We start from the raw sequence: 13,629 nt of genomic DNA, 5'->3' as shown, positions 1-13,629 counted from the left end.
CAAATATTATGACTGGTTTGTTGGTCCAACAAATGAGCTTTTGGAGTGATTTGAGAGTAAAACTGTATTGTAGATATCATGACTGGTTTGGTAATCCAATAAATGACCTCCTAGAATGATTTGAGAACAAAACTGTATTACAGATATCATGACTGGTTTAATAGTCCAACAAATGAGCTTCTGGAGTGACCTGAAAATTAAAATGTACTGTAGATATCATGATTGGTTTGCAGATTCATTAAGGCAATAAACGAGCGCCTGGAATGATTTGAGAACAAAATAGTGTTACATACATCATGATAGGTTTGATGGTTCAATAAATGTGATCCTCAAATGATCTAAGCTTGCGCTCACCCCTTTGGGGTTAGTTTGTCATATGATGCACAATGCATGTTTGGACATTCTTAATTAGCCTGAGAAGAAATATTGTGAGGCACCAACAATAAATATTTGGTGTTTGAGTTGCCCTTTCCCCTCGATCTAAAAAACTGGCCGGAATGGTTAAACATATTGGAATTCGCAGAGTACTGCTCAAAATCACATAGAAAAAGCTAAGATAGAATTTGAAACATCAAAATTAATGCAAGGAGTGAGGAGCGCTTCTGCATGAATAGCAATACCTGTCTCTAGCCATCTCAACTAAACTAGACTTCATCTTTAATATATTCCTTTTCAGTGGTATTATGAAGTAGTCACTTCACTTAATCATGGAAATTATAATATTCGTCTAACATCAAAATAAGATAAAATATGCCACTGCTTTGAACCTTATTAGAAATCAATTAAAACAGTACTTTTGTATCCCAGGTCTTTTAATTTTGTTGTACAGTATCCGATTATTGAGCTACATGTCAAAGAAGGCAGACTAGTTTACCTCCTTGTGATCATCTTTGGCCCACTTGGATCACAAGGTATGATGTATCCAGCACACACCATTGAATAGTAACTCTGGATTTTTCTCGTAACCCAAAAGAAGATGACAAACTAGTTGATTACTAAGCCTATGGAGACATTTTGGTTGAACTTTTGCAGTGCATTCTTGAGTCTTACTATGACATCTTCCATGCTGATCCTCTCCTCTGGAAAATCAGATGTGCATTCCATAGCTAATCCCATCACCATCAAGAAGCACTCTTCTATTTCTTGCCCTGCACCTTCTTCTCCTGTCACTAAATTGGAGTCAACAATCTCCATTATTGCATCAGGCATTGAATCAGACACCCATTTCTTCATGGTGAAGTCTCCATGGAACATTTCATCTGTGGGCTTCCTTCTCGTGAATACTTCCATTAGTAGAATCCCAAAACTGTATACATCTCCCATGCTGGATATAATTCCTGCAGAACCATACTCTGCAATTGTGCAAAAAATATGAACAATTACTTCCATATATCCTAGATTACAAATTACAAATTAAATTGGAGAGTGATCTGAGTTCACCTGGAGCCATGTATCCAACTGTGCCCATGGTTTTTGTCTGCTTAGTGGCCTTATCTCCTCTTTCCAGTAGCTTAGCTATACCAAAGTCTCCAACATGTGCAACCATGTTTTCATCTAAAAGAATGTTTCCAGGCTTTAAATCACAATGAACCACTGGAAAAGAATGACCATGATGCAAGTACTCGAGCGCATTCGCAACATCCATCATTATTCCTAGCCTCTGATAGATATCTAGGAAATAATTATGTGAATAGAGCCATTTGTCTAGGCTCCCATTGGGCATATACTCTAAAACCAGAGCTTTGAAGTCGAGGTTGGAGCAACTGGTTATTACTTTGACCAGATTTCTGTGTTGAATATTCCTTAGCACTTGGCACTCCACTTCAAAACTTCTGATTGAATCTTGCACATCCAAATTGAAGACCTTTACAGCAGCAACTAGCCTAGCTGCAAAAGTTCCCTTGAACACTGAGCTAAAACTCCCTCTCCCAATCAAGTTGCTCTCATCAAAGCTTTCTGTAGCACGAAGAATTTCATAGTATGAAATCCTCTGGAGTGCAACATCAAGTGACTCTTCAGCCCGAGGTTCCCTTCCTTTGTTTCTCTTCCAGAACGTAAGCAACCAACCCAGTAGAACAGCAACAACAACCACTGATACAAGAGGTGGCAAAACATACTTGAGAAATATGACAATGTTTCTCGGTTTTCCTTTAACTTCTTTGCATTTCATGACATGGAATCGAGAAGCTCCACATAATTCCTTGTTACCCATGAATGATTCCATGCTAAATTTTGCAAAAGGTCCACCATTTGGAATTTTACCACTCAGATCATTGAAAGACAGGTTCAGATACACTAGATCTTTGAGCTTCTCCATCGACTTTGGAATACCACCAGAGAGGTTGTTATTAGATAAATCTAATGCTTGCAAGCTTATGAGACTATCAAATGACTGAGGAATAGGACCTTGAAGCCTATTTGATGATAGAGAGAGATTAAGCAAATTCTGAAGGTTCCCAATGGTGTAAGGAATTTCTCCAGAAAATTGGTTACCTGAGAGATTGAGGTATAACATGTTGTGCATACTTCCAATTTCAGAAGACAAGGTACCACTTAGTAAATTGGAGGACAAATCCATCTCTAAGACATCCTTGTTATTCCAGAAGCTAAGTGGTATACTAGATGTAAAAAAGTTGGAACCTAGATATATTTTTCTCAATGAAGATAGATTTCCAAAACAACTTGGTATTTTCCCCATGAGCCTATTGTCACTGAGATCCAATTCAAATAAGTCCTTCAAATAACACACGGTGTTTGGTATTGATCCCTCAATTTCAATATTAGATAGGTATAAACCCTGTAACCTCAACAAGCCTCGTCCTAATGTTTCAGGAAAAGGACCTGAGAGCTTGTTGTCACTCAATTCCAAAACAATCAAGTTGATAAAGTTACGAATTCCACTTGGAATGCTGCCTTTCAAGTGACAATCAGCAGCATCTAAGAATTCCAAAGACAAAGATTTATTGTCTATATCTAACAAGTTAGGTAGAACTGTGTTGAATGGATTGCCGCTCAAACTAACACTTCTCAAATTCTTGCATTTCAACAATGAAGTGAGTAGGCTTAGCTCATTAGACGATGGCTCATTTGTGATTTGGTTGTATTGTATGTGTAAGTGTTCAAGTTTTTGTAAATTTTCAATCTCCAAAGGTACATGACCGCTAAGCATGTTTTTCCCAAGTTCAAGTTCTGTGAGTTGGGAGGCATTTGATATAGAGCTGGGAATGGTTCCAGTGAATTGGTTTGTATCCATCAAAAGTACTTCAAGACTTGGGGACATCCAATGTCTTAGACCTGGTACAAGATTGCCAGAAAGGTTATTAAATGATAGCTCAATCTTTTGTAATGTAGAGATGTTGAAAATGGTGGATGGTATTTTGCCACTCAAATTATTGCTGCCAAGTGACAATCCTTCAAGTCTTGAAAGCTTTCCTAGCTCTGGAGGAACATTACCTTGCAAATTGTTGCCCCCAAGAACAAAATATTCCAAAGTCGATAAATTGCCAATCGATGGGGGTATCATACCAGTCAAGCGAGTTTCTACAACTATTAACTTTCCAAGGATGGACAACTCCCCAATTTCATTTGGTAAAATTCCTGTACAATTATGTAAATGTAAATGTTTCAATCATTGTAGCGTACAGCAGAACGCACATTGCACATAGCAATGTGCGCTTCGCGCCTTCCAAAACAATATCGTTTTGATAAGTTCTGTATTTTTAGGTATAAAATTCGGTGCATTCTATTATATAATTATGTACATTCGAAATATGGGAATTTTCAGTTATAAAATTCTGTGTTTACAGCTATAAAATTATGTGTTTTCAGGTATAAAATTCTGTGCATTCTATTATATAATTATGTACATTCGAAACATGGGAATTTTCAGTTATAAAATTATGTGTTTTCAGGTATAAAATTTTGTGTTTTCAGGTATAAAATTCCGTGCATTATATTATATAAGTCTGTACATTCGAAACATGGGAATTTTCAGTTATAAAATTATGTGTTTTCAAGTATAAAATTCTGTGTATTCTATTATATAATTCTGTACATTCGAAACATGAAAGTTTTTTTAAGGAGTTAACAGCAGACATGCGAAAAGGTACAAAACGACGTCGTTTTGGGCCAAGGTGCACAATGCATTGTGTGCCCTGGTGCATGGTATAATTTGCCGTAAAAGTTTATGAGCCAATCTAAATGAGTTAATACCCAAAATGGTCTTCGACAATAGTGATTTTTCTCAATTTCATCCTAAACTACTTTGGTGACCTGATATAGTCCCAAACTTTTGTGTTTCACTCAATTTAGTCCTCCGTTTGTTATTCCGTCAAATTGGTGTTAAATAAAGGGACAATTCAATAATATCAATATTGACATCTCTTTACTTTCAACCTGCGAAGTGAGAAATCTCTCTTTCTTGTACGAATTACTCCCAGACCTACGAATCAAATTTTAAATTCGCATGTTTAGGAGTGATTCTGTGAGTAATTCATAAAAATTAAAAAAAAAAATAAAAAAGATTTCGCACTTCACATGTCTATGAGTAAAGAGATGTCAATATTAAAATTACTGAATTGTCTATTTATTTAACAACAAATGGACGGAATAACAAATGGGGGACTAAATTGAGCAAAAACACAAAAGTCTGGGATTAAATTGAGTAAAAATACAAAACTCTGGGACTACATTAAGTCACCAAAGTTGTTTAGGACAAAATTGAGAAAAATCACTATAGTCGATGACCATTTCGGAAATTAACTCCAATCTAAATTAACATCTTTAAACTTCTTAGGGCTAGTATTTTAAAGTGGCTTGGTTTCAACCCGGGCAAATTATGCTGTGGACACGGTTCTTAAATTGTTCATAATTATAAATATATAGTTCAAAAATGATGAATATATAGTTCTATAATTATGAACATAGAGTTGTGAACATAATTATAAATACATAGTTCTGTAATTATGAATATAGAGATTCAATAATTGTGAATATGAAGTTCAAAAATTATGAATATATAGTTTTATAATTATGAACATATAGTTCAATAATTATGAACATAGAGTTCTGTAATTGTGAATATAGAGTTCAATAATTATGAATATGAAGTTAAAAAATTATAAATATATAGCTTTATAATTACGAACATATAGTTCGATAATTATGAACATAGAACTGTGTCCACCTTGCAAGGTGGCAGGGACACGGTTCCACAACATAACGATTGTTCAACCTGTTTCTATATATTGTCAATTGAATGATACATTACTTTTACGCATAAGGTAAAATATTTTTTTAATGTATATAGTACATTATTTTTATGCATATGACACATTATTTTTATACGTAATGTTCATTATTTGAATGTGTAAAAAATAGTATGAAAACAACTTGAAGATTTATTATTTATAGTACTGCCAAAATGGCCTGAGTATCGTGGGTTGACCCGCCCCACCCCACGGTGGGATGAGTTAGGGTCATGAAAAAATAGACCCGCAAAAATGCGGGCCTAATAGGGCGGGCCGGAATTGACCCGCAGCCCATGATCCGCGCAAATAAAAAAAAATTAAATATACATATGTTACAGTGTAACATATGTAAGAGTTACAGAGCAAGGCAGTATGTTGCCTTGCCGTGTAACATTATATATATATATATATATATACTAGTTTTTTACGCGCTTTGCGCGAATGGGATAATGTCTAATAATTATTTTTAAATAAGTATTTCAAAGTATATGAATGCAATATTATATAGGAGATGTTCATGCATAGGTAAATAAATGTTGAATTTGTTTATTTAAATTATAAATGCAAGATAATATATGAGAGATTGATTATAATTGTCACTAAAATAAATGTTTGCAACTTTGTAATAACGCTAGTCTAATATTTGTAAAGTAATGTACAATTGTACCATTATAAAAAAATACAAAAAATATTAATACCATAATGACCTAAATCATTCCAATAATGCAAAAGCATAATTGAAATATTAAGTTTTGTTCTAAATAATCAAAAGAATAGTAATTAAATATTTAAAACAAAAAAAACTAACCTAAATTTGTTTTTTTTTTTAATAAAAAATAAAAAATTCAAGAAAATCAAATAATTTTAAAGTGGTTCCTGATTTTTAATCTTTGATGCTCAACTTTGAATGCTATGTATTTAGTCGGGCTAATTATTTGACCAAAGTTTATGTTAAATATTATATTATATATTTTTTAATACATTTTAACATATTCATAATATATGTTTAACAATTATGCCAACTATAATTGAGATAGGGTTCAAACCTAAGACCTTTCTTATATAAATTAATGAGTATGTTAAGAATAATAAATAGTTAACGGAATATTCCGTTACTAAAGTTTATATTAACGGAATTTAGGATTATTTAAAGGAAGGAAATAATATAATAGAGGATAAATAAGGAAAATCATTAAAACATACTAAAATCAAAATAATATGAATCATTCATTTTAAGAAACAACTACTACCGACATTTTTTTTGTTCCAGTTAAGGGCCTTACATTATTGGCTCTTATTAGATTTGTGTGTGTGTGTGTGTGTGTGTGTGTGTGTGTGTGTGTGTGTGTGTGTATATATATATATATATATATATATATATATATATATATATATATACTAGTTTTGTACACGCATTGCGCGATTGGGATAATGCCCAATGTTTTTTTTTTTTTAAATAAGTACTTTAAAGTATATTAAGGCAGGATATGATTATATTGAAATTGTTCATGCATAGATAATTGAAGGTTGAATTTGCGTATTTAAATAGGTAATTCTTCTCCCAAAGGTTGAGTCCCCAACCCCAAGGGCCCCCCACACTCCGACAGAGCATTATGGGAAGTTGTAAATCACGGTGACTCAATGGTTCAGCAGACAGGGCTAAATGCTGATACGCACAAGGAATCTGCCCACTTTGGACATAATTCCCGCATTGCCACTGCCGAGGTTCAAACCTTGGTCTCTTCTCCCAAATACTACCCACTAAACCATTGAGCTAAGCCCGTGCGGGTTAAATAGGTAATTATAAGTTTACAAATGCAAGATAATATAGTCAAGATTGATTATAATTGTCAATAAAATAATTGTATAGGTATGGTTGAAACCAAATACGGGACATAAGGGAAAACAAATAAAAATTAGGGCATAAAATATTAAATATATACTAATATTGTTTGAGGAGATTCTGACATTAGGATTTGTGGCTAAGTTCTATTAAGACTTTAATATTAGAATTGGATTAATGGTGTAGTTATAATTCTATATTAGACTTTAATATTAGAATTAGACTAACGGTGAATTAACGAAAAAGTTAAATGGATAATCATATAATTAATGATAAATTATAAAATCTTAAAAGAAAAAAATTAAAACCTGAACAATATGAACCATTCATTTGATTTAATAATTTGGCGGTCATTTTTTCTACCCAATGTTAATAATTAAATAAATTCGCTGGTCAAATCCGCTAGTATAATCCGCTAACGCTAACCGCTAACTGCTGATTGTCAAACAAGGACATTGCGAGGTAGTTCTCACTTCAATTTGTTGTGTGATTTGAATACTCTCTTTGTCACAAAATCTCTCAAGTAGTTAATATGGTTGGCTTTATTAATTATATTTTTTTTAATTTTTTCATGGTATTAATAAAATACTTGGTAAATAAATATATAGCATTATTTTGTATTATAACTTTGATATTTAATTAGAAAAATAGTGCACAAAAAAGATAATAGATAATGTAGTGAATATAATCAATTGATGAATTTGAATGTAAAAATTTTTACATTTGAGAAAAATAAAGACAATATAACTAATGAAAATATTTCTTTTAATTAATTTATTGATAATTAATAATTTTTTTCACTGAATAAAGACATTGTAAGGATAATGTAGCGAATATAATCAATTAATAAATTTGAATATAAAGAATTTTTATATTGAAGAAAAATAAAAACAATATAACTAATAAAATTATTTCTCTTATTTAATTTATTGATAATGAATAATTTTTTTTTTTTGAATAAAGACATTGTGGACACATAATTCTAAATTAAAGAAATGCATATGTATTATTTTTCGTTGTAACTACTAAATTATTATTTATATAATTTAATAAGAGCAAAATAGAGTACTAATTATGCCAACTTTGATTGGGATGAGGTTCGAACCTAAGACCTTTTTTTTTTTTTTATTGAAATCAATGAGTAAGTTAACGGTGAACTAACGGCAATTCTTAAAATTTTAACGGAATTAGTAACGGTGTGTGGGTATTTTAGGAAATTTTAGTGTAAAATTTAAATCTGATCAATCTTATAATCAATCTGAGTCATTAATTTGATTAAAATCTGTGACCGCCATTTTTTCTACCCATTATAGGCCTAACTTTCTTGGGCTCTTATTAGTATAGTAGATATATATATATATATATATATATATATATATATATATATATATATATATATATATATATATATATATATATAATTTTTTTAAAATTTTTAAACACGAAAAAATTAATATTATTTTTAGACTTTACTCATTTTTTTGAACTTTGAATTAATATTAATTTTTGTTAGACTATAAAGTTGGATTGCGAATTCACAATGTTAGTATTTGTAGACTTATTTTTATTTTTATTTTTAACTTTGAATTCAACAAAAACAAAAGCTATCAAAAAAAAAAAATTGCAGGCCAAGCCCCAGGGCCCGCCAACCCGCACGGGGCAGGCTAGGGTTGCATGAATCCTAGCCTGTGGGCCTTGTGGGTCGATCCGCATAAGCCTGCCAAGAATTAAGCCCACGGTGGGCCGGGCTGGCCTGCTTTGATAGTACTAATTATTTATATGCATTGTTGAAATTTTTAGCTTAAAAAGGCATTGTAAGTGACTACTTTATGGTACAAATATATGTAGAGTCTACTTTCTATTTGACTTGAATTAAAATGAATTCAAATTTTTTATAAACAAAGAAATCAATATATTGTATACTCAAAACTCCTATGTTCCATTTACAAACTATAACTTCTCCCTAAATTATTATAATACTCGTATCATTTTAAATATAAGTCTATAATTTCTATAATAATCTACTTATTCATTTTAATTTTAAACCCCCTAAACTTAGTGTGTTTAATTTGAGAGAGCGATTAGAGTACGTAGTCCCTACCAAAAAAAAAAAAAAAGAGTACGTAGTTCAAATAAGAGTTAATTTTCAAAATGGTCCTTCAATTATGACCATTTCTCAAATTGGTTCCTTGACTTTTAATTGCACTTAAAGTGGTTCTCTGACTATTGAATTTTAAGCCAAAATGATCATATGTTAGTTTTGGTGTTAAGTGGGTGTTTAAATGAGGGGTAAAACTGGTAATTCAGTGTTTTATTATAGTCAGATGACTCCTTTGAGTTCAATTAAAAGTCAAAGGATCAATTTGAACTATCTAGTTAATATTTTAAAGGAAAAATTGTAATTTATGCCCCTCACAAATAGGCCAATTATCAATGTTACCCCTGAATTATTAGTGGTGTAAATGTTACCCCTCAATTTTTAAAATGTGACATATATTGCCCCTCATATTATATGTCTGTTAACTAGATAATATAATCTAAAAGTTTCAATTGTGTAATATGTATTTAAATACGATAATACACAATTGTAACTTTTAAATAATATTAACTAGATAGTTCATAAAAATGAAATTTTCCTTTAAAATATTAACTAGATAGTTCAAATTGGTCATTTAACTTTTAATTGCACCCAAAATAGTCCTTTGACTATAGTGAAAATCCTAATTACCGATTTTACCCCTCATTTTAACACCCACTTAACACCAAAACTAACGGAGGACCACTTTAGGTACAATTAAAAGTCAATAAACCAATTTGAGAAAATGTCATAGTCGAAGGATATTTTGGGAATTAACTCTTCAAGTAATAATCCATCATTCCAATCGCTCTCCTAGCCATTGTTAGGAAATTAATAGCATGTTTCGTTAGATGATTAAAAAAGCTTTTCTTAAATTTGAGGATGATGGTTTATTGAAAATTTTTTGCACTGAAAAATATTTTTCCCTAATTTTGAGAAAAAAAAAAATTTCTTTAAGGAAGGATGGTACTTTGTTTTCCATGGAAGTTGAGAAAAAAAGTATCACATAAATAATTTTAGCATTATTATTTTTAGTATCATTATCATTATGTAAAGATATTTTAGTTTTTACACTCATTATTCCTTACCATTTCAATTAGAGTGTTTCACTACTCCAACCATTCCGTCAGAAATTTCAACTAGATGCCAAATAAAGTAAGGGTCTACCCGGGTTTATGTCCTAGTTATTTTATGAGATTACTTAAAAGCACGTATAATTTCAATAAATTTTATGAAGTTACCTGTCAAGTTCATCCCTGCAAGATAAAGCCTCTGAAGAGATGATATGTTGCAGATTTGAGTAGGGAATCTTCCGGAGAGTTGACTGCCAGACATGGCAAGTATTTCAAGTCTCCTGCAAGTAGATAGAGCTTGAGGGATCTCTCCATGAATATGGTTTAAGGCAATATCCAGAACCACCAACTCCGGAAGGAGATAACAAGGATCATTTGGAAGAATTCCAGAGATTTCATTCATCGAAATGTCGAGTTCTACTAAAGATGAAATATTGAAAATTGTCCAAGGCAAATCTCCTGTACGTATTGAAAGGCAATATAATATAATGACACCATATAGTAGCATTTTAATTTAATTTATTGATCGAAGAATAGATAGTCAAATCATGAAAGCTAAGACATTATTCTTATGTTACAATATATTACTATATAGTAAAATTAAAATTGGTATCCATGTATGCCACGAAATTTAGACCAACAACAACAGAATTATTGAAAATCTAACCTGTCAAATTGTTACCACGTAGCAGTAACCGCTCAAGCTTGGAAAAGTTGCCAATTTCAGGTGGTATGATTCCATGGAATTCATTCTCTCCTAAACTCAAAACTCTTAGTTCCGCACATTTGTATATACTTGATGGAATCTGACCACTCAATTGATTTGATCTAAGAGACAAGCCCTGTAACTGCCTGCAGTTATCACAAATGCCCCCTGGGAGCATCCCTGAGAGACTATTGTATTCCATGACTACAAATCGCAAGGAAGAAATGTTGTATATAGTTGCGGGGATGTTTCCAGTGAAATTGTTGTAGGACAGATCCAAACTCTGGAGTTTGGTCAAGAATCCAATGCTTTCTGGGATATGGCCATGGAAACTATTGCTACTGATGTTGAAAGTTGTAAGGAATGAGAGGCCACCAATCACCTCAGGAATGGTGGCGTTGAGACCCATATTGAAGAGATTCAATTGGGTCACTCTTTGGTGCCTACCGCTACAAGTGACGCCAATCCAATCACAGTATGAAGTATGATGAGACCAGTTGTTGGAGAAGATGCGAAAGGGATCGGACGTAATTGCCGCTTTCAATGCCAATAGAGCAACCTCATCATCTGAGCTGTTTGATGCCCCAAAGTCCACAGCCATGCAAAGGGCAATGACCAAAACTAAACACCGAGTCATTGATGCCAAGTGCTCTTTGAAGAAGCTCATAGTATATGAAAAGTAAGGATTTTTTTTAGTGAATAAGGTGAAAGATTCACTCATGTCTGAAGACCCAAAGTTATGATATGCCTAAATTAATGAAGTGGAAATAACATGCATTGACTTGTTGAGAGCTATGCGTTTATTTTGGTGTTGATTTTTTATTTATTTATTTAATTTTTTTTTTTTTTTGCGCTCTTAATGGTTTAGAAATAAGAGGCCGCTGAGAACTTGGACGAAACATGCAATTGAAAGCTTAAACCACATTGGCAAATTGTAATAATTTCAACCGTTTAAGATACATAACATTGATTTCTCTTTGATCATTTTATTTGGGAGAAATCACTGCTTTGGTCCTTTAATTATTTTATAATTGTTAATTTAGTTTTTAACTTTTAATTTGAAAGAAATTACCGTCAAATTGTTTTGAATTTCATCAATTAAATTCTCTAGTCACTATTCCGTCAGCTATTAGTTACCCTATTTTTAGTGGACATTTTATAATTTTCTCATTATCCCCCTTTTATTACCTTCATATAACGATTATGTTGAAAACCACAACTTATTTGACAACGACATCGTATCGGCATATGGGGTTTCTGAATTCAAAATCCTAGGATCCGAACACAAATTCAACTTTAGAGATTTAGATCTAAAAAGATTGTAAAACAACGAGAAGCTATAATTCATCTTCTTCATACTATACTCTCCACCGGCAATGATCGTCCTGTGGGGCCCCACTTGCGGAGTACTATAAAATATCTAATCAAGTAAGCTATGACAGATGGTTTGATGGTGTTGTTTCAAGGTGGAGATATCAAACTTCCAAAGAGAAATATACGATAAATCGAGCACGAAAACACCAGAACTGGCGGATTGGTGTAACTAACGGCCGACAGGAGGAATAGTAGCTAAGAGATTTAATTGATAAAATTTAAAACAATTAGATGTCAATTCGTTCAAACTGAACATTAGAAACTAAATTGATAGTTACAAAACAATTGAGGGATCAAAATAGTGATTTTTCACTTATATATGCATTAAGATAATGAAAGTATGGAGCCAAACACCCAATCATTGATACCAATTTTGCTCTTTGAAGAGGCTCATAGTATATGCAAAGAGTTAATTCCATTTCTGGTCTTAGATTTATAGGTGACAATCCACTTATAGTCCTTTTTTTTTTTATTAGAACACCGTCATTTGGTCCTAGTATTATGGTGGGATAACCATTTTTAGTCCTCCATCAACAAAATCGTTGAAATATCGTTAAATATAAAGACATTTCAATCTTTTTTATAAAAAGTAAGTTGAACCGCTATATTTTGTATATTTATTTTTTTGAAAACATTCATTATTGAAGACCAAAATGTCATTATATTTAACGATATTTAAATTGTTTTGTTGATAAATGACCAAAAATGATTATGCCACAATAATACTAGGACTAAAAGTTCTAATAAAAACTTAAAAGTAGACTGTCACTTATAAATCTAGAACCAAAAAATGAAATTAAATCTATAGGCAAACTACGGATTTTTTTTGTTTAAATTTTTTTTTAGTGAATTACTGGAAGTTGCATGGAGAGCTATGCGTTGATTTTGGTGTTGATTTTTTTTTTTTTTTTTTTTTTTTTTTTTTTTTTCCCTTTTGCGGTCTTAATGGTTTGGAAAATAGGAGGGCGGCTGAGAGCTTGGACAAAACAATTCAAATTAGGCTTCCACCGCATCGGCCAATTGTAATAATTTCAACCGTTTATGATACGTAGTAACGTTGATTTCTCTTTGGTCATCTTATATAGGAAAAATCATTGCTTTGGTTTCTCAAATTATTTTGCAATTGTCAATTTAGTTCTTAATTTTTAATTTGAACTAAATAACTCTCCAATTGTTTTTGTCAACTAAAATTAGGGTAACTAACGATTGACTAGAGGAATAGTAGTTAGGGGATTTAATTGATGGAATTTAAATAATTCGAGGTCAATTCGTTCAAATTGAAAATTAAGAAATAAATTGACGGTTGT

At 31.9% G+C, this 13,629-nt stretch overlaps 2 protein-coding genes across 3 annotated transcripts in view; both read right to left on the bottom strand.

The window, feature by feature from the left end:
- The window catches only part of LOC109156825 (LRR receptor-like serine/threonine-protein kinase EFR), a 44,904-nt gene that overhangs the window by 8,307 nt on the left and 22,968 nt on the right, over positions 1-13,629 (bottom strand). The window contains exon 3 of one of the 2 annotated variants that reach the window (XM_019304683.1): positions 10,411-10,523. In XM_019304683.1, the coding sequence (XP_019160228.1) occupies positions 10,411-10,523 (113 nt within the window). Of the gene's footprint in view, positions 1-10,410; positions 10,702-13,629 lie in introns of both variants that reach the window. The other variant, XM_019304682.1, reaches the window with a different exon arrangement.
- Positions 791-1,522, bottom strand: LOC109156837 (probable LRR receptor-like serine/threonine-protein kinase At3g47570). Its single transcript, XM_019304693.1, has 2 exons — positions 1,441-1,522; positions 791-1,352 (listed from the first exon to the last, which is right to left on the bottom strand). The coding sequence occupies exons 1-2, from the start codon at positions 1,466-1,468 to the stop codon at positions 985-987; spliced, it is 396 nt and encodes a 131-aa protein (XP_019160238.1). The 5' UTR covers positions 1,469-1,522; the 3' UTR covers positions 791-984.

This window comes from Ipomoea nil, unplaced genomic scaffold, assembly GCF_001879475.1.
Source record: "Ipomoea nil cultivar Tokyo-kokei standard unplaced genomic scaffold, Asagao_1.1 scaffold2759, whole genome shotgun sequence".
In the NCBI taxonomy this organism is placed as follows: Eukaryota; Viridiplantae; Streptophyta; class Magnoliopsida; order Solanales; family Convolvulaceae; genus Ipomoea; species Ipomoea nil.
Note: the sequence above shows the minus strand (reverse complement) of the source record. Positions and strands in the feature narration are given on the sequence as shown.